Genomic DNA, 20792 nt, shown 5'->3' with positions numbered 1-20792 from the left:
TAGCCCGTCTAAAAGCCCAGGTGTTGCTGCAGGATAAGGTAGAGGCCTGCTTTAGGTCATGATCCAAAGACGTAAACACTCCACGCATGGCACTGATCCACTGGTTTGTCATACAGATTTCCCAATATAGTTGCCCTGCTTGGTTATGAGAACTGTTAACACTGTGTCTATTTTACCATAGCATGGAGTGCATCAGTCTCATAACCTGTATGTGGGGTCAAGGAAAGAGTGTTCACGTCGCGGGCTTGTTTCCACCAATCATAGAAACATAGAAAATAGGTGCAGAAGAAGGCCATTCGGCCCTTCGAGCCTGCACCGCCATTCAATATGATCATGGCTGATCATCCAACTCAGTATCCTGTACTTGCCTTCTCTCCATACCCCCTGATCCCTTTAGCCACAAGGGCCACATCTAACTCCCTCTTAAATATAGCCAATGAACTGGCCTCAACTACCTTCTGTGGCAGAGAATTCCACAGATTCACCACTCTCTGTGTAAAAAATGATTTTCTCATCTCGGTCCTAAAAGACTTTCCCCTTATCCTTAAACTGTGACCCCTTGTTCTGGACTTCCCCAACATCGGGAATAATCTTCCTGCATCTAGCCTGTCCAACCCCTTAAGAATTTTGTAAGTTTTTATAAGATCCCCCCTCAATCTTCTAAATTCTAGCGAGTACAAGCCGAGTCTATCCAGTCTTTCTTCATATGAAAGTCCTGCCATCCCAGGAATCAGTCTGCTGAACCTTCTCTGTACAAGAATGTCTTTCCTCAGATTAGGAGACCAAAACTGTATGCAATACTCCAGGTGTGGTCTCACCAAGACCCTGTACAACTGCAGTAGAACCTCCCTGCTCTTACACTCAAATCCTTTTGCTATGAATGCTAACATACCAATCTTTCCAGCACCACGCACAAGAAGCGACAAGACATACACCATTGTATGCAGATGCCGAGAATTGTGTTCAGCTCTGGCTGAACAACTTCTAATCTTGTGTGTGGACTCAATAAGAGATAATCTGTAGGTCCTAAATTCCATTACCAGAGAAGGCATTGGTGCTTCTATTTTTATGCCTCTGCATCCACACTCCTATAAATCTGTGTACTACAACCTAATGGCGTTTGCTACTCTTTATCTTCCCTGTATAACAGCTTGCACACATATTGAGCAAGAGTCCAGATGGAAAGCTTGCTGAATGTTGCCATAATTCTACTGCTTGCCCAATTCCTGGGATACATTCAATGCTTTGCTCCCATGGACTGTGCCCAAACAGAACCCTGAACGCCACTAGCACATATATCCAGAAGCAAATGGCAAGGAATCCAGGCTTGGGAAGGTAAGACATGTGAGGGGCCAGTAGACAACATGCTGAACATGAAGGTGCAGAGGAAAGTCCAATTTGATTAACAGATTATGCAACTGGCTTCGAAACAGGGATTGAGGGATTGAAGTACATTCTGGACATTGCTATGCAAATCCAATTATAGAAGGCAAACTGGCTGGTACAGACTGCCTATTGAGACCTTAATAGGTGTCCCTGGTTGTAGTGGTATCCAGTTGGTGACCATGAGGAAAGAGCGCCACATTTAATCTCATCAAACTGCATCGTCAAGGTGAGTCGGTCCCAAACTTATTCCAGCAATTGGGTAATGGAATAACATTCTTCCATTCTTCCCTTTGTTTAGCCAACATATAAAATTCTTAGAGGATTGGACAGGCTAGAAGCAGGAAAAATTCCCCGATGTTGGGGAGGTCCAGAACCAGGGGTCACAGTTTAAGGATAAGGGTGGATAGAACGATTAAAACGGAGATGAGGAAAAACTTTTTCACTGAGAGAGTTATGAATCTGTGGAATTCTCTGCCACAGAAGGCAGTGGGGGGCAATTCACTGGATGCTTTCAAGAGAGAGTTCAATTTAACTCTTTGGGCTAAGGGAATCGAGAGATATGGGGAAAAAGCCGGAACGAGGTACTGATTTTGGAAGATCAGCCAAGATCATATTGAATGATGGCTTAAAGAGCCGAATGGCATACTGCCTATTTTCTATCTTCTAATTTTCTATTTTCTAACATTGGGCCTCATCAGTTGAAGGTTCATCCTGTCCTTAACATCAATTGACTGGCTCCTCTATGGTCACTATCCTCCCCATTGTGCATGATGTTATTGCTGAATGGAGAAAAGGAAAAGCAGTTCTTTTATTCCAAGGATAAATTTACGTCCCATCCCCCACACTCAATTCTCATCAATTGACCTATGATCAGAAATTGCAGGATTGTCTAACTGGTCTGATAACCTGCTTGCACTCCTGCATTTGACCCCATCTACATCCCCTGCCAGGTCAGGAAATATGAATGTGCCTTCTTAGCGCAGTAGGCAGCGCGTCAGTCTCATAATCTGAAGGTCCTGAGTTCGATCCTCAGAGAAGGCAATGATTGTTTTATTTTTATGTTTTTATTCCTTCACATCTATAAACGGAACCATCCACATGTGTTGCATCCTGCAGCATAATACTCACTCAAAAGCATCATGCTCAGATATCGAGCAGAATTTGGGTTTCAAACTCACAGGTGGATATCATATTGTAGCTCAATCAAATAAGGAATGGAGACTGTCATCCCACACTCCTTAACCTGTTGAAAAAGTACTCTACCCAATGACCCCCACATCTGTTAGGCTCGCCCTATCGTTTATCTTAAATACCTCTTCAGTATAGATCCAGATGTTGTTGCATGTGAAGGCAAAAGTTCAGTTTGGGTCAAACGATCATGGTCGTAGGTAGACAAAAATGCTGGAGAAACTCTATGGAGCGAAGGAATAGGCGACGTTTCGGGTTGAGACCCTTCTTCAGACTGATATGGGGGGGGGAGAAAGGAAGAGGCAGAGACAGTAGGCTGTGGGAGAGCTGGGAAGGGGAGGTTTTTCCAGCATCTGCAGTTCTTTCTTAAACATAAGGTTATACGTGATAGGAGCAGTTAGGCCATTTGGCCCATCAAGCCTACTCCGCCATTCAATCATGGCTGATCTATCTCTATCATCTAACTAAATTCTCCTGCCTTCTCCCCATATCCCCCGACACCCATACTAATCAAGAATCTATCTATCTATCTATCTATCTATCCATCCATTGTCTTGGCCACCACAGCCTTCTTATCATATGTAAACCCATGGATTCCTGTGATCATTCTTGTAAACCGCCAATGGTCCCTCTCCAGAGCCAGCACATCCTTCCTCATATATGGTACCCAAAATTGCTCAGATATGGTACCCAAAATCGAACTTATGCAGCTGAGATGAGTGAGGGCCAGTAGACGACATGCTGAGTGTGAAGGTGCAGCTGAGAGCACAATCTGATTGACTGTTGACGTAAAGGCCTTCTAAGCAGGGACTGAAGCTCTTAACACTGAAGTGCATTCTGGACAGTGTTGTGCAAATGCAATTGAAGACAATCTGCCTGGCATAGGCTGCCTACTGAGGCCTGAAGAAGTGTCTCAGTCCTAGTGATATCTAGTTGGTCTCCACAAGGAAAGAGAGCTAACTTAAATCACTTGCTCATCAAGTCAAGGTGAGTTGGTCTCAATGTTGTTCCAGCACCAGTTTATGCCCTTGGCCTACAAACCTGTACGTCTTTGGAGTGTGGGAGGAAACCGAAGATCTCAGAGAAAACCCACGCAGGTCTCGGGAAGAACCTACAAACTTCGTACAGACAGCACCCGCAGTCAGGTCTCCGGCGCTGCATTCGCTGTAAGGCAGCAACTCTACCGCTGCACCACCGTGACCACGAGACTGAGAGTCAAGTGTAAGGGAAACAAGAGAAATAGATGATGATATAGAGAGATATAGAACAAATGAATGATAGATAGGCAAAACTGGAGGAAAGGTAAAGCAGCCCTTTTGTTCCAAGGACCCAAGAACAAATTTACTTTCCATTTCAGTAGTCCTTCCCAGAACGCAGCTGCCGAATCTTCGCAACAAGGGAACTCCTAATTCATGACTCTTTGTTGCACACCTATAGCTGCTTCCCACCTGGTGTTCCATCTGATGGCATCAAGAACCAAATATATTCTGTTTACAGTTTGGGAACCTGATGCAATGAATAATGAATCTGACCAGTGATCAGAAATTGCAGAAATTCCTTTCCTCACCCCATCTTTGCAGTCTGGAAAAATCAACACAATGCAAAAATAATTTCACTCCGAACAGTGATTTTAACTTGTGGTCCATTCCCCATGTCACTCCTTCTCATATCCACCCATATTATACTGTATTGGAGAAATTCAAGGAAGGGTTCGTCTGGAAGTGCACAGAGAAAGAAAGTGTTTCTGATGCTTATCTGATCTTGATTACCCCACCATTACAGAGCAAGACACTCAGTAGTGAAAGAGGGCCTAAGGCCAAGCTGAAGGCTGCTGATCTTGCTACTAATGAAAACAACACCATACACCTCTGCACATCGATGGAGCTGATGTGGAAAGGGTCAGCAGCGTGAAGTTCCTAGGACTCCACCTGTCAGATGACCTGATGTCCACAACCAACACCACAGCACTGGTCAAGAGAGCCCAGCAGCGACTACACCCTCTCCGAAGACTACGTAAAGCAGGTCTCCCCACTACACATCTACGAACTTTTTATAGGGGGACAATTGAGAGCACATTAACCAACGGCATCACTTCCTGGTTCGGGTGCTGCAAAGCGTACGAACGGCACCAACTTGACAGGATTGTGAAGACCGCCAGCAGGATTATTGGTGCTCCACTCCCTTTCTTGCTGGACATATACAGGAAGAGATGTATCAACAGAGCCATCTCCATCATCAAAGACCCCTACCACCCATCGCATCACATATTCTCCATCCTGCCATCTGGGAAGAGGTACAGGAGCATTAGCTGCAAAACCAGCAGGATGCTCCTCAGCTTCTTCCCGCAGGCTATAAGACTGTTAAACGGACTTTGCCCCCTGCCAAAGTATCGCACACCAACCACCAACCTGGACAGAGCCACTGTCGTGCCGCTGCTGATCGGAACGCCTGTTGATGTTTAGTTGAGAGTAGTGTTAAACTTGTTCATGATATATGTATTTTTATTTCTATTTATTTATTTTTTACTGCACACTGAATGGACACTGGTTTGAGTAACGTTTTTTTGTTTCCTCTGGGTATGCGAGTACTCAGGAAAATAACAATAAAGATATACAATACAATACAATACAATAATGGATGCACCCCCCAACCTCATTAGTTGCAACTGGCCATTCTAACATCCATATGCAAGGTGACCCATTCAATAGAGGAATTAAAACCCTACATGTGGCGTGCAAAAAGAATGCAAAAGCTACCCACCCCATCTAACATTATTTTGTACATAATGTGTCCAATAAGCCTGCACTTGGCATTTCAAAGACTTGGCTTAGGCGTATAACCAGAAATTCATTGGTTGGAAGCATGTTGTTCAGACTTTGCTGATCTCTATGTATGTATGTATGTATGTATGTATGTATGTATGTATGTATGTATGTATGTATGTATGTATGTATGTATGTATGTATGTATGTATGTATGTATGTATGTACGTATGTATGTAAACACATTGGAATCAGGTAATCAGTTCTTATGACCTAATTACAAGAAGGATGTTAAGGCTGAAACGGTTTACCAGAATGCTGCTTGCATTTGAGCATATTAGCTATAAGGAGGTTGAACAAACCTGGATTGTCTTCTGAAGCATCAGAGGTTGAGGGGTGACGATAGAAGTATATCAAACTATAAAAGCCATAGGTAGGTAGACATTCCCAGAACAATGGTGCTTTTATTGTCATATGCGAAGTGCTAACACAGTGAAATTCTTTCTCGTACAAACAGTCCAGTGGAATATTGCCATACCCCTCCCCATCCTCGATTAGCAAGTGTATAGAAATAGTCTAGGGTGCCTGCATGCAACGGACGCAATGTTTTGGCGCCATTTTTGAAGTCCACTCTCCAGTTCTTATGAGCGGTGCCTGTTCCAGGCAAGTTCCAGGCTGTTGTGGGCCTCCGGCCGTTTCCTTCCTTGGACACCACACCCCACTCTTCGCCCGTCCACCTTTGTTTCCCAGGGTGCCTCCCACAGCCAACCACGATGGTAGGCCCAACCCCGGTTCCCTCCTCTCTTACTGGCCTCAACCCCAGCACCGTCATCACCGGCTCCCTCTTCTTATTTTTGTGGGATGAGCCAGTCGGCTCAGCGAGTTCCCCCTTCCAGGCCATGAGTCCAATGTGGAAATATCAAAAACTAGAGGGCATAGCTTAAGGTGAGAGGAGAACAGGTTTTGGCAGCGCGACTCACCCTTGCAGGGGTCCCTACAGCCTGTCTGTCTATTTTTTTATTTTTTGTCTAGTTAAATGTAGTGTTGGTGTTTTTTAATACTGGTTTTAAATGTGTATATGTGGGGGGCGGGGGGGGGGGGGGGGGGGGGGGTGAGGGGGAAACTGTTTAAAATCTCTTCCCTGTCCGGGAGACCCGACCTTTTCCCTGTCGGGTCTCCGTTGTCGTTGGGGCCTAGCACCGTGGAGCGGCCTCCAACCTGAATGACCCGGGGGCTCAGGAGACTGCGGAGCTGCGGACTACTCACCATCGTGGGGCTGGCCGGCCTCAGAGCGTGGGGAGCGGTGGTGACTCGCTGCTGCGACTCGACTCCTGGGCTCGGAGACTCCAGCAACGCAGCCGCAGGTCCGGTGGACTGGGACATCGGGAGCTCGCGGGTCCGGGTGGAGAGACCGCTTCCCGGAGCTCCCGCAACGCGACTTCTCCAGCCCGTGTCGCGGGGTTGGAACGACCCGGAGCGAGGCCATACATCGCCCGGCGCGGCTTCATGGCCGTGGGACATTACAGCGCCCGCCGGGGGCTCCAACATTGTAACTTTTAGACCGGGAGCAGGGCCATAAATCGCCCGGCACGGCCTAAAATGGCCGTGGGACTTATCATCGCCCGCCTGGGGCTTGGACATCGGGAGAGAAATGGAGAACAGGGGAGAGAAAAGACTTTGCCTTCCATCACAGTGAACCCACTGTGATGGATGTTTGTGTGAATTAAATTGTGTGTATGTCTGTAGGAAATTGTCTTTGTTTGTATGGCTGTGGAAACGGAATTTCGTTTGAGCCTCACTGAGGCTCAAATGACAATAAATATTGTATTGTATTGTTAAAGATTTGCTGGGTGTTTGTGGTTTACAGAGTGGTGGGTGCCTGGAATGTACTGCCATGGTGGTGGTAGAGGCAGATACAATTGTGGAATCCAAGAGGCTTTTAGGTAGGCACATAGATAGGGAGGGATATGGATCATGTGCAGGTAGAAGAGATTAGTTTACTGTCACAAACATTGCGTGCCAAGAAGACAAGAAACTGCAGGTGCTGGAATCATGATCACAACAAATTACTGGTGGAACTCATCTTAAATATATTAAAATCCAGTGATCCCCCACCCGAAGGGAGGAGGCAAGGATCAATTAAGTCAGCGATCCTGGCACATCCGGGGAGGCAGTGAGCACTGACAGCATCGATGGCACCAACCTTGATGGCCTGAAGAAGGGCCACCGAGTCTGCTCTACCATTCATTCCCAGCAGATCCTTTCTCCCCTCTCAAGCTCGTTATCCTCCTGACTTCACCCCGTAACTATTGATGCCCATCCCAATCAAGAACCTTTCAATCACCGCTTTAAAAATTACCGAATGGCATCGCCTCCACAGCCATCTGTGCATTTGTGGCTCTGTGCATTTACCCTATCTACATATACCCTATCTATATGTGCATGTACCATATTACATATACCCAACATATATATACCCTACATATATATATATATATATATATATATATATATATACACACACACTATCGATATATACACTATCTATATGTGTATTCACACTATTTATATATATATACCCTATATATATGTGCATGCACTCCATTCTCGTGATTTTATACACCTCTGTAAGATCGCCCGTCAGCATTATTTATTTGATGTAAAAATAAATTCCAGGTGAACCTCCCGCTCTGCCTGCTGACTTACTGAGGGGGGACGAAGCCCTCTCGCCATCGATGTCTTCCATCGACCGAGGCGATGCCGACCGTCGACTTAGGTGATGTCGACTGAGGCGATACAGCCCGTGGACTGAAACGTCACCCATTGCTTGTCTCCGGAGATGCAGCGTGTCCCGCTGAGTTTACTCCGGCTTTTTGTGTCGACTGAGGCGATAGATACCGAACCGACCGCCGGCTGAGGCGACGCTGGACGCCGCCACCTGGACGCTGGACGCCGCCCGCCGCCAAATCCCGCGCAAACGCCCGCGCGCCACAGTCACACCCACGTGCTCAGCGCCGTTAAATTCAAAAAAGATTTATTTCAATATTGACAATTTTCCATTTCCGACTCTCGGATCAAACAATAAAACACGGGCGCGATTTAAAGACCCAGGACAAGAAAAAACGAATGTAAATCACATCATTGAAATGCAACGCATGGTTCAGTTGAAGCCAAGGGGAGTCACCGTTCAGGTCGGGGAGGTTTTGTTTTGTTTTGGTGTTTTATGTCTTTTTTTTTTTGCCAAGAAGGGTGTTTCTTGTAGTTATCTCTCTTTACATATATATATTCATATAAAATACATCAAAGCATGCTAGGCGTTCCATAAGGCGGGGACGAAACAAATGTAAAATATATATATTTAAAAAACCACCACCAGACGATTGCTAGCCGTGGGTTTATATCATGTTGTTCTGCAGCGAGTTTACCTCGGCGTTCGCGCTGTCCTTGTTGTCGTGCTTTGGCGTCCAATTGTTCTGCACGTTCAATGACTCGTCGTCTTTCGGGCAGGTTTTCACTGACTCGTGGATTTTATTCTGTCCGTTCACGTCGTCCTTGGAGATGGAATTGGTGCCAAACGGGGGGGAGGGGGAGGGACCCAAAAGCCACAGAGAGAGGAAAAGAAAATAAAACACAACGTCGTCAAACATTGAAGTCTACCTGGGAATAAAAGTGCAATATGGGGCAGGAGAATGCGGATCATCCACCTAATCACCATGCATTTGGCAAATTACTTTCTTAATCCAGTGAGAAAAAAATGGCTCCAGATATTTTATGTTAAAGCAGTACTGGTAAACTCTGATCAATGCATCTCTCAAAGAAAGTGAGAAAAATTGGGTCTAGATATTTCATGTTAAAGCAGTACAGGTAAACTCTGGTGTATAACATCATGAGAGGAATAGATCGAGTAGATGCACAGTTTCTAGCCCCAGAGTAGATGAATCGAGGACCAGAGGACATACAGTAGGTTTAAGGTGAAGGGGGAAAGATTTAATAGGAATCTGAGGGGTAATTTGTTCACACAAAGGGTGGTGGGTGTATGGAACAAGCTGCCAGAGGAGATAGTTGAGGCCGGGACTATCCCAACAATTTAATCTTCTTGCATATGGCGTGCACAGCCTAAATTTGTAGGACAACTTGGTCTATTTGATCGTGCACGGCAGGTTGATTGCATTCAGGGCGGACCACATGAAGGTTGCAATCTCCCCCTCCCCCCCCCCCCCCCCCCCCCAAAGTTTAAGAAACAGTTAGACAGGTATATGGATAGGACAGGTTTGGAGGGATATGGACCAAGCAGGCAGATGGGACTAGTGTAGCTGGGACATGTTGGTTGATGTGGGCAAGTTGTGTCAAAGGTCCTGTTTCCACGCTGTATGGCTCTATGACCCTGATAAATGCATCTCTCAGAGAAAGTGAGAAAATTTGGGTCCAAATAATTTATGCTAAAGCAGTACTAGCAAATTCTGATAAATATATCTCTCGGTTGTCCCATCGGGCTTCATAGGGTAAAGGTAGGGCAGAAAAGGCAATTGTTACAATACAATTCAACACATCAAAGGTGGTTAAAATACAGTCCCGCCCATCAGATTTCATGCAGAGAGAAGTAAAGGTTAGTATTATAAACTGCTGTGGAACAGGAAGACTGTGGAAAAATTGCATGTTCAGGCAATGGGAGTGAATGGAAATAAATTTTTTTCATTTACAATTCAGCACAATTGTACCGGATAAGAAATGGTTTGCTCTTTTGGAATTCCAGTCAATAGAAATGATTAGGAATTGATTGCTTTGATGTGACAATGTACAATTAAATTAGATAAGAAGGGTCTATTCCATTAGTTTTAACCTTAAAGATCTAATCTATTTGAATTCCACACAATGCCAGGCACTGCGGAGTGATTTGAAACCTTGGCAAAACTCTGATAAATACATCACTAAGTTCCAAACATGCTCATATTCTGTAGAGTAGGGAAGGGAATAGTTACAACTCATCAGGGCTGAATTAAATATAGTCCCATCAATCAAATCCACGAAGAGAGAAGTACACGATTATTATGAAGACAGACGCAAAATTCTGGAGTAACTCAGCGGGTCAGGCAGCATCTCTGGAGAAAAGGAATAGGTGACGTTTCGGGTCGAGATCCTTCTTCAGACCGACTCGAAATGTCACCTATTCCTTTTCTCCAGAGATGCTGTCTGACCCGCTGAGTTACTCCAGCATTTTATGTCTATCTTCGGTTTAAACGAGCATCTGCATGCAGGTCCTTCCTACACGATTATTCCTACACGAGGTAACTTCCTGTCACTGCAGTTTAACAGGAAGAATGTAGAAAAATGGAAGTTGTGTTAATGCAATGAGAGTGAATGGAAAGAATGCAGATCATTTACTATCCAATACAATTGCATTGAGTTGGATCTGGTTTATTCCTTTGGAATTCTAGTTAATGGAAATGATTAAGAATTGGTTGCTTAAGTGTGACAATGGACAATAAGATTAGATAAGTAGGATCTTTTCCATCAATTTCTATTAGTTTTAATCTTGACTGACCACCGGGTGGCGCCGTGAGAGGCAGCCTCGCCGAAAGCCTGTCTTGTCGCTTTCTTCTATGTTGTTTTTAGTCTGTTTTATTTGTATGGTTTAGTTAATCTTTATGTGGGGGGGGGAACTTTTTTTTAATCTCTTTCCTCGACGGAGATATACGACTTTTTCCGTGCCATATCTCCGTCCGCACTGTGGCCTAATATCGTGGAGCTGGCGGTCCCTTTGTTAGGGATCGGCTTCGGGAACTCCAGCTGCAGGAGCTTCGACCGCCCAATCTCTGCAGCATCAATCGCCCCATTGCGGGGGCTTCGATCGCCGACTGCAGGAGCTTCGATTGCCCCGACTGCGGATGTTTCGGTCACCCCGACCACGCGGGAAAAGGAGGAAGAAGGTAAATGTGATTTGCCTTCCATCACAGCTAGGAGTGCGAGGTCACCAAAAGCAAGATGGATGCTGCCTGCGCTGGTGCGGACTCGCAGGCATTGCCGTGAGTCTGGTGGTCTCGAAGTTCCGGGAGCGTCCTGGAGTCTGGTGCGAGTGCGGATGGCTTTCTGACTGTTCAGGTGGACAGGGACTGCAGAGAGAGCGAGAAGCGGATGGTGCAACACTGGTCACATCATAGTGGAGCGTGTGTGTGGTCCGGACATTGGACTGATGGCTGTGGGTCTCCGCTTTTGCTGTGTGCCTAGGGATTCTCACACGCCGCTGTGGTGGCTGTTTATGTTTAATTTCTATGTTATTTTGTATTTTGGTGATTTTTTTTGTATGATTGAATGGTAAATCAAATTTCACTGTACCTCGGGGTACATATGACAATAAACGGCTATTCAACTATTCATTAAAGATTGTATCCAATTGAATTCTACCCAATGCCAGTCAACGAGGAAAAAATTGGAACTTTGTGATTTTCTCCATCCATAGCTATCATTTCTTACACAATGCAGTCAATGGAAAGGAGTTTACTCCATCTAAATCTAGAATGGAAGTGAATCAATATGAGTTTATTCATTCAAATTCCACACAGTGGGAAGCAACTTATTCCAGTGCTGGAGTACCAGATAAAATTGGTTGAGATTTGTGTTTGCCTGGACTGCAGCAGCAGATATTCTTTTAATATGACTACAAGTAAGCTAACAGATCTAATTACAGTTAACCAACAAAAAGGGTATGCCATCAACAACATTTCATTTAGATCAATTTTCATCCAATTGTAGGAATATTTAGGATTCAATGACCATTACGTCCTATTAACAAAGGACAAACATAGGTCAAAATGAATCGTTCACTAGCCTGCAGGCTGTTGCATTCAGTAGATCAATACCCTTTAATTTGTGCATCTAAAACACAGAAAATAGAAAAACATTTTTTAAAAAAAAATTAGTTTGCAGGCAGCCATTTGAGCCATCGAGAAAGAGCTGTCAGGTTAATCCCACCATCCAGAAAAAGGCCAATAGCTCTGTGGGTTGTGCCTCTTCAAATACATATCCAAGTAGGTTTTATTTGTGTATTGATTGTGAGTTTCCTGTCATCCTATGCATATCTTTTTCAGCCTCTTTGACGACTCTTCAAATGGAAATAGGTCTTTTCAATTTGTTCTAAGTTGAATCATGGAATTGTACAGCACAGATATGGATAATGGGAATTGTACAGATGTAGGCAAATGGGTCTGACACGTATGGCATCTGGGTTGCCATGGATGATTTCACGGTACGACTCTAGGCCATTGGCAGAAAACCCGGGGGGGGCCAGGGGGGACTTGTCCCCTCCATGTTTTCAGAGATGGGGAACGGTCCCCCTCACGTTACAAGCTTTAAATGAAATTCAGGGCGCAAGGCTGAAGCTTCCGATGCCTCGCTTGTGTGTGTGAGTGTGCACATACGCGCGTGCCCGCCAATAAATTGTGTCCCCCCTGACCCTCGGTCCCCTCCATGCTTTGAAAGCGGTTTCCGTCCCTGCTCTAGGCACAAACTTCTTAGTTTAGTCGCATCATAGCCTTATACTGTTGCATTAAGACTAACAAATTGAAGTGGAGGAGGCCCAAATTGGCTGTGACATATCTGTGAAATAAATTGTATGTTTTCTTCTGAAGGAAAAATGATCACTTGGGATAATGGTATCACAAAATCCAAAAACAAATCAGCTAATGTTTTTGATGGAAGATAACCAGCCATCCATATCGGATTTCATCTATCTGTCCCTGGTCCCTCACCAAAGATTAGCTTCTGAAATGCCTTTTGAAGCCACAGTTGCTTGAAGCTGTTAAACACCATACGACACTACCACCACCCTTAGAGCAACCAGTTATGGATAATAATGCTGACCTTGCCAGTGTTAGCCATATCCTTACAAAAAATAACATAAATCGAGATATTTCAGAAAGTTCTACATTTGTTAGTCTATTTCTAAAGCAAATATAGATGTCCAGGGCAGACCCACTCCATTGTGTCCATTTACACTGCCCAATATCATATGAACATATCCTACAATTTAATTATCATTTAAGAGAGAAAGCTTCTACTGCTTTAGCGAGATTTAATTTCTCCAAATTCTCAGATTTCTAAAAGTGTTAAAGAAAAAGGCAATTTTTTGCTCCAGGCTCTACATCTAGATAACATTCAAGCAGAGTTTACCTGACATATAATACCATCATAGTAAGCCAACGCACGGGCATGAGGTAAAAGATTAGATGAAGTGGTGCATAATTCTCTTACATTTGCCTGGGAGCCTTCGGCAATGGTGGAGAGAGAAAAATTGTCATTGTGTTGTTCCAGCTGAGGCCTGTATTTGCTGAAAAACATAGAAAATCTCATTCAATGCGTTGCATTTCTGTAAGTACCCTGATGGACAGCCACACTATTTCACCTAATATAAAAGAAAGTAGAAAATCCTGTAAAAACTCAGCAGGTTAGACAGACAGCATCTGTGAGAAGAGAACCATGTTAGTGTTTCAGGTTGAAGAGATTTGTCAGAACTGGGAAGAAGATGTTGCCAGGACTCAAGGGGTTGAGCTTTATCCTTTGGAGTTCAGGAGGCTGAGAGGTGATCTTACATGATCATTAGAATCATGAGGGCAATGCACAGAGTCTTTTTCCCCAGAGTAGGGGAATCATGAACTCGAGGGGATAGGTTTAAATTGAGTGGGGAAATGATTAATAGGAACCTGAGTGGCAACTTTTTCACACAATGGGAGGTGGATATACAGAACAAGCTGCCAGAGAATGAAGTTGAAACAAGTACAATAACTGACTTTAGATGTAATATGTATTAGGAAAGGTTTAGAGGGATATGGGGCATATGGGACCAGCTTAGATGGGGCATCCTGGTTGGCATGGGCGAGTTGGGCCAAAGGGCCTGATTCCATACTATATGACTCTACGACGCAAAGAGAAAAAAACAAGTTATTTTTAAGTTGCGGCGGGTGAGGAAATGGAAAGGACAAAGGGGAATATCTCCAGTCGGGAGCACCACAGTTGTTGTGGTGATATGCTTCTGATGAACCTAGTTGCTAAATTAATAAAGTCACCGAGAGATAAAAGAAATACACAAGAGAACATATAAACGTTACCTGATACTGCCTGGAAGGCAGCCACGTGGACAGGCAAAAGATACAATTCCATTCAAATTTATACTTGGCCTCATTGAAAGAGGGCATCATTCACTTTAATTCTCTGTCCCACTTCCACTCTGATCTCTCCGCCATAGACTGAAAGATCAGAATGAAAGTGGGGCAGAGAATTCAAGTGAGTGGCATTCTGTGCTGACCCCACAGAAGTCACCTGGCCTGCATTATTTTTCTCCAGTGTCAAGGACTTCATATTGTGAATCTCGAGTTCAGTACATTGGTGAAAATTCAGGTGAATCATTGCATCGCCTGGAAGGATAGTTTGAAGGATGGTGAAAGTGGTAAAAGGTCAGGTTTTGCATCTCCTGTAGTTGCAAGGGAGAGTTATAACAAGGAACAGAGTTACAGGAGCAGCACTTCTTCTTTCTCGAGGCACACTTGGATCAGTACTTAAGTCAATATTTTAGGGTAATTTGCTTTCTCTTTGTATCAGATTGGTCAGTTCTGTTGCAGGGGATCTATCTGTAATATTATGTCAGGTTTTACTCTCTCCACTACAACAGTGCCATTTAAGCAACTTTTATAAATGCACGTGGACAGGAAGGGAATGGAGGAATATTGATCACATGCAGGCAAAGGAGATAAGTTTAACCTGGCATAATGTTCAGCACAGACATTGTGGCTGAAGGGCCTGTTCATGTGCATTACTGTTCTATGTATCTATGATCAGTTATCAAAGGATTCATCACATTATATGAAATGATATTCTGATTTCCTGTAAGGTCATTTTTTCAGACAGACAATGATAAGTTCTGTGTATGTAAAGGCAAAGACTGCAAGGCTAGTATGATGAGTTTTAATGCTCTTGGGCTGGCAAAGGCACTGTCCCCCGACTGGTCTGAAGAAGGGTCTTGACCCGAAACATCACCCATTCCTTCTCTCCAGAGATGCTGCCTGTCCCGCTGAGTTACTCCGGCTTTTTGTGTCTGAAGAGATAAATCTGTGGGGATTCTTTTTATTAATGGAGGACCATCAAACTGCCTGGATTGGCCAGGGTCTCACAGACCATTATCTTGTGTCACAAACAAAGGAGGGATATTTGAAATTCAACGATCAAGGATGCATAAGTGGACCCCAGCATGAATCGATCAGGCAGATTTTAACTTTGTGGAATCCTGTTAAAAAAGTAATTGGATGTCAATATAAATAAGACTTGAAAGATGTGGAACAATTAATTAATGTCGACTTTGTACCCCAACCACACATGCAAACTCTGGTCTGAACCTTGCAGGAGCAAAGGGAAAATCCTGAACATAGGAGAGCCAGCTTAGTTTCAGGTTTGTTAAGATTCTGGAATGCAAGGCGAGTCTCATTGCTAAACACATCGCTTCCAGCTGTCCCTGGTGCTGATTCAGTATGTGGGTGAGGTAGCCAATCACAGCAGGTTCTTCAAAACATCACAGAATCTCTGGCAGCCTCACCGAGTTGTGACCTGCTCAGAAAGGTCTTTCTTCACTGAATCTGTGCAAATGCAAATGAATCACTGTGTCAAGCTGTCCTGTTTCCATTATTGGGAGAGAGGGGGCTGGGTAAAGGTTTTCTAAAGCTGTTTTTCTGCATGAATACTTGTTGCTGCCTTCCTTTTAAATTTATTCAGAGGGCCTTACCATCACTTTACTGAAAGGCTAACCCAGGTTCTTTTGGCAAATTCTCTGCCACATAATTTTTCACCACTGCTGTTTCCAGTTGGGAGCTGCATAAATAAAGTATATATGTTGAAGATGCTGGTGTAGTCAAACTCACAGTGCTAACAGTGGATCCCTGTTATGAGCAATCATAACTGAGATAACGAATTGAAGTTTTAATCAAAATGGATTTAACAAAATAACCTAAAGCTGAATAAGCCTCTTCCTGTTATTATTAATGTGATTACAGAATCAGTGGAGTTACTCGTGTATTTTTACACACACACACACTCGTCAATGTAGTGGCGATAGAATTCGGGGATAGGGCCAGTGTACGCCAGGAACAGTGATTGTTCGACGTACCCTACAAGGAGGCAGGCATAGCTAGGGCCCATGCGAGCGCCCATAGCTGCGCCTTGGATTTGGAGGATGTGGGAGTAGTCGAATAAGTTGTTGAGTGTAAGGACTAGCTCTGCTAGGTAGAGGAGAGTATTGGTAGACGGAAATTGGGTGGCTCTGCGGTCGAGGAAGAAACAGTGGGCTTTAAGACCTTCCTGGTGGGGGGTGGAGGTATAGAGTGACTGGAAAAGGTATGTACATGTCTGCCTGCAGCTTCAATGTCTTCATCATAATCAATCCCCAAAAGTTTTTTGTCAAATTCAGCTTTTTTACTTCTGAGCAAAATCAGACATTGTACTGCATAATTTAACTAGAGTGATAGAACCCACCCCGATTTAAAAGACTGTTGATTTCAATCCCCCAGTACAATGCTTGCTGGCGAGTAATGTTAGCCCAGTGCAATGTTTAGATAATGACCACTTCCAACACCACATTCCCTTGATATTCAATGGTATTACCATTGACAAATTCATACCATCAATATCTACTGGGTCCCCTTTGATTGAAAACTTAACTAGCATATCATATAATTACTGGACCCGCAGGAGTAAATATGTGCCTGGGTACAATGCAGAAAAGCCATGATGGGTGGCACAGTGGCGCAGCAGTAGAGTTGCCGCCTTACAGGACCAGAGACCCGGGTTCGATCCTGACTAGGGTTGCTGTCTGTACAGAATTTGTACCTTCTCCCTGTGACAGCGTGGGTTTTCTCCAGGTGCTCCAGTTTCTTTCCACATTCCAAAGACGTGCAGGCTTGTAGGTTGATTGGCTTATGTAAAAATTGGCTTTAGTGTGTAGGATAGAACTAGTGTACAGCTAGTTCGCTGGTCAGCACGGTGTCGGTTGGCCGAAGGGCCTGTTTCCACACTATCTCTAAACAAACCTAAACTAACATTCCCGATGTTCCAAAGCCAGTCCGTCTTCCTTTGCAATGGAATACTTTCTACTTCTTCTCTGACAACGGTGAATAACTCCACATCAGCAAGGATGAATCTGGTCACTTGGTTGGCAACCATCCACCTTTTTAAACTTTTCCTCCCTCAGTCACCAACACAATGTTATTTCAGTGTGAATCATCTACAAGAAATTGCAGTGAATTGTGGATCACTGTCCATCACTCCATTACCCAGTCCATCACTCAGACCAACTTTCCCACCATCCACTTCATCTACACATAACCACACTGCCTCGGGAAAGCAGCCAACATAGTCAACGACCTTTTCCACCCAGTCATTCCTTCTTCTCACCTCTCCTATTGTGCAGAAGATACAAATGTTCTAAGCACATGCCATCAGATTCAGGAACAGCTTCTTCCCAGCTGTTATCAGAGTACTGAATGGTCCTCTCATAAGCTAGGGTGCAGTTCTGATCTTCCAACCTACCGCTTTGGACTTTTTCTCTGTAACTGTAACGTTATTACACTGTGACATGACATTCAGCACTTTCTTATTTGGGAACACAGGGGAAACCTATCTAGGTGGTTAAGGAACACAACACCTCACAACTACCAACCATCAGACATCTCCTGCCCATCTGTGAAAGTGTCTGCAGTTCCAATACTGGCCTCACCAGTCTCCTCAAAATTGGATGGAACAAGTCACGCTCAATTACAAGGAACTGCTAAAATGATGATTACTTAGATTGCCAAGATTAAAGACAATTATCCGATTATGATCTAGTAAAATTCAGACTCGTGTGATTACCCATATAGATTTAATAGCCCAATGAGTTTTGCTGTTTAGATATGCATAAAATGAAGAGTTCTCTAGTATTAAGATCAGGAAGGTAGCAGACACAATACAGGGACCTCACCTTACAAACCCAGCATCAAAAGAGCCTGCCATAGTATCTCAATGAGTTTATCCAAGGAATGACTGACTGAAATGAAGCTACGAGGTCCATTTCAAATCCCAGTTTGTGCTTAGTTAGCCAGTCTCAGGCAGAATACAGTAACATTGGTGAATCATTACAATGGTCAGTTGGATCAGAGCTGATGTGTCTCATTGTAACCAAGAGCCTGGCCATAGTGACTGCTGCAGTTATCACCATGTGAAACTGGAGGGTTTTTCCTACCTCTGGAAAGAGGCAGGAAAACAAGGGACTAAAATAGACTCTGCTTGAAAATCTCTGGCTAACCAATAACCTGTCTCCATGGAAACTACAGGCCTAAGCCTGTCTCACTCTTACCTAATCCTCATTGCACTCCTTCACTAGTCAGTCGCCAGCATTAATTAAATATTTTGTATCTGACCAACAAAACATTGAGTGACATGATGTTGCCAAAGATTTACTTTGAATGCTGTTTCTCCTCATAACACAAGGAAATTGAGAAAGGTCAACAACAAGGGGAGTCCTTAATTGGATTTCACATAAACTGCTCTTTCATTATTGATGACACAGAGAGCTCTGTCTGTCTCTGTTAATGAGCATCCTGCACAGATTCCATAAACAGCTTACCAAGGGGTCTGCTCTCAATCTGTGATCACTGGGATCACGTTGTGCCAAATTCGCTTGATTCAAACTAATGGCATGCATTTCTGAAATGTCTGAGAATTCTCCATGAAGCCAACTTACCAAAAATATCTCTGGTCCTTTGGTAAATTGCATGATTTATTACTTATGGTATATTAAACAGGCTGAATAATCACAGCTGAGCAAGGCAAACAATTGCTCATTGTTGCTGCAAACCACGAAATACAAACTAAGGGGAAAATGTCAAGTGGAGTGAGCATGACATATAAAATAGCAGCTATGTAGTGAGAGGATGTCTGATATAAATAGAGGGGAAAGAGGTAATATAATGAGGAAAATGAAACAATAGTGAATACTTTACTTTAGTTACTTTAGAGATACAGCATGGAAACAGGCCCTGGGACCCACCGAGTCAGCGCCGACCTGTGATCGCCCTGTTCACGAACACTGTCCTACGCACGAGGGACAATTTACAATTTTACCGAAGCCAATTAATCTACAAACCTGTACGTCTTTGGAGTGTGGGAGGAAACCGGATCACCAGGGAAAAAAGCCCACGCGGTCACAGGGAGATCGTACAAACTTCATACAGACAGCACCCATAGTCCTAATCGAACCTGGGTCTCTGGCGCTGTAAGATAGCAACTACTGCTATGCCACTGTGCCGCCCTTTTCTATTTATTGCATCATGAAATGAAAGCCAACGTCACCATCAGCGTTTGATTAATGCATAGAGTTGACTTTGACACATATTTTATCAAAAATTCATGTGGAGATGGATTAAGAGAAGAGTTAAAACAGAGTAAAGTAATGAAAATGGAGAAATTAGGAAATTAAACAATTTATGAAAAGAGCTTCATCCGTGGAAAATGAATGTGATGAAAATAATTCATTTAAAAACCAGGGATTAGGCATCAGAGTGAATTTATATGAGGTACTTGTTTCAAATGCCTGGAAAGAGTTCAGCTGTAATTGGTGAATTGTAGGCCTCTATCTATTGATCAAATAAGGCTATAAGAAAATGCAAAGGGTATCCATCAGTATGTTGAGAGTATATTGTGAGATATATAGATATATATATTGTAGGTTGGTGAGATATATTTTGAGTGTGTATGCATCTTTACGAGCAGTTTTCAGATGTAGGTTTATTATTGTGACATGTACTGAGGCACCGTGAAAAGCTTTATTTTGCATGCTATCCCATCAAATCAGCATATACTATAGATATTATACAATCAAGCCAAACTCAAGTACTGTAGGTGTAATGAAGGCATAGATACAGAGTGCACAATATAGTTCTCAGCATTGGAATACTGTTACAATGACAAGTTGCAGAGTTACAATAAGTTAGAGACAAAGTCCATTGTTCGGAATGAGGTAGAGGGGAATCGGACAGTACCCTAGCTTATGGAAGGACCATTCAGAAGCCTGATAACAGAGGGGAAGGAGCTGTTCCTGAGTCTGGTGGTGCGCGCTTTCAAGATTCTGTATCTTCTGCTCGACGGATGTGCGGAGAAGAAGAGAATGTGCGGAGATTGAGGTGTGAAAGGTTGGCTACTTTCCCGAGGCAGGGTGGAGTATAGATGGAGTCAATGGTGGGGAGTCTGGTCTGTGTAATGGACTGACCTACATCCATAACTATATAACCATATAACCATATAAGAATTACAGCACGGAAACAGGCCATCCTCGGCCCTACAAGTCCGTGCCGAACAATTATTTTCCCCTAGTCCCATCTACCTGCACTCAGACCATAACCCTCCATTCCTTTCCCATCCATATACCTATCCAATTTATTTTTA

At 43.8% G+C, this 20792-nt stretch overlaps 1 protein-coding gene and 1 non-coding gene across 4 annotated transcripts in view; one reads left to right on the top strand and one right to left on the bottom strand.

Annotated features, from left to right (window-relative positions):
* Positions 1-2354: 2354 nt before the first annotated feature.
* On the top strand, positions 2355-2427 carry trnam-cau. Its single transcript has one exon. It is a non-coding gene; the product is annotated as a tRNA-Met (tRNA).
* A 5926-nt stretch (positions 2428-8353) lies between these two features.
* The window catches only part of cspg5 (chondroitin sulfate proteoglycan 5), a 72516-nt gene continuing 60077 nt past the window's right edge, over positions 8354-20792 (bottom strand). Inside the window, exons 4-5 of one of the 3 annotated variants that reach the window (XM_033020340.1) lie at positions 13503-13659; positions 8354-8887 (exon numbers count right to left, since the gene is read on the bottom strand). In XM_033020340.1, coding sequence (XP_032876231.1) covers positions 8732-8887; positions 13503-13659 — 313 coding nt within the window. In that variant the 3' untranslated portion in view covers positions 8354-8731. The remainder of the gene's footprint in view (positions 8888-13502; positions 13660-20792) is intronic. The other 2 variants (XM_033020341.1, XM_033020342.1) reach the window with 2 other exon arrangements.

This window comes from Amblyraja radiata, chromosome 4 (assembly GCF_010909765.2).
Source record: "Amblyraja radiata isolate CabotCenter1 chromosome 4, sAmbRad1.1.pri, whole genome shotgun sequence".
Lineage (NCBI taxonomy): Eukaryota > Metazoa > Chordata > Chondrichthyes > Rajiformes > Rajidae > Amblyraja > Amblyraja radiata.
The sequence above is the reverse complement of the archived record's forward strand: the minus strand, read 5'-3'. Positions and strand labels throughout refer to the sequence as shown.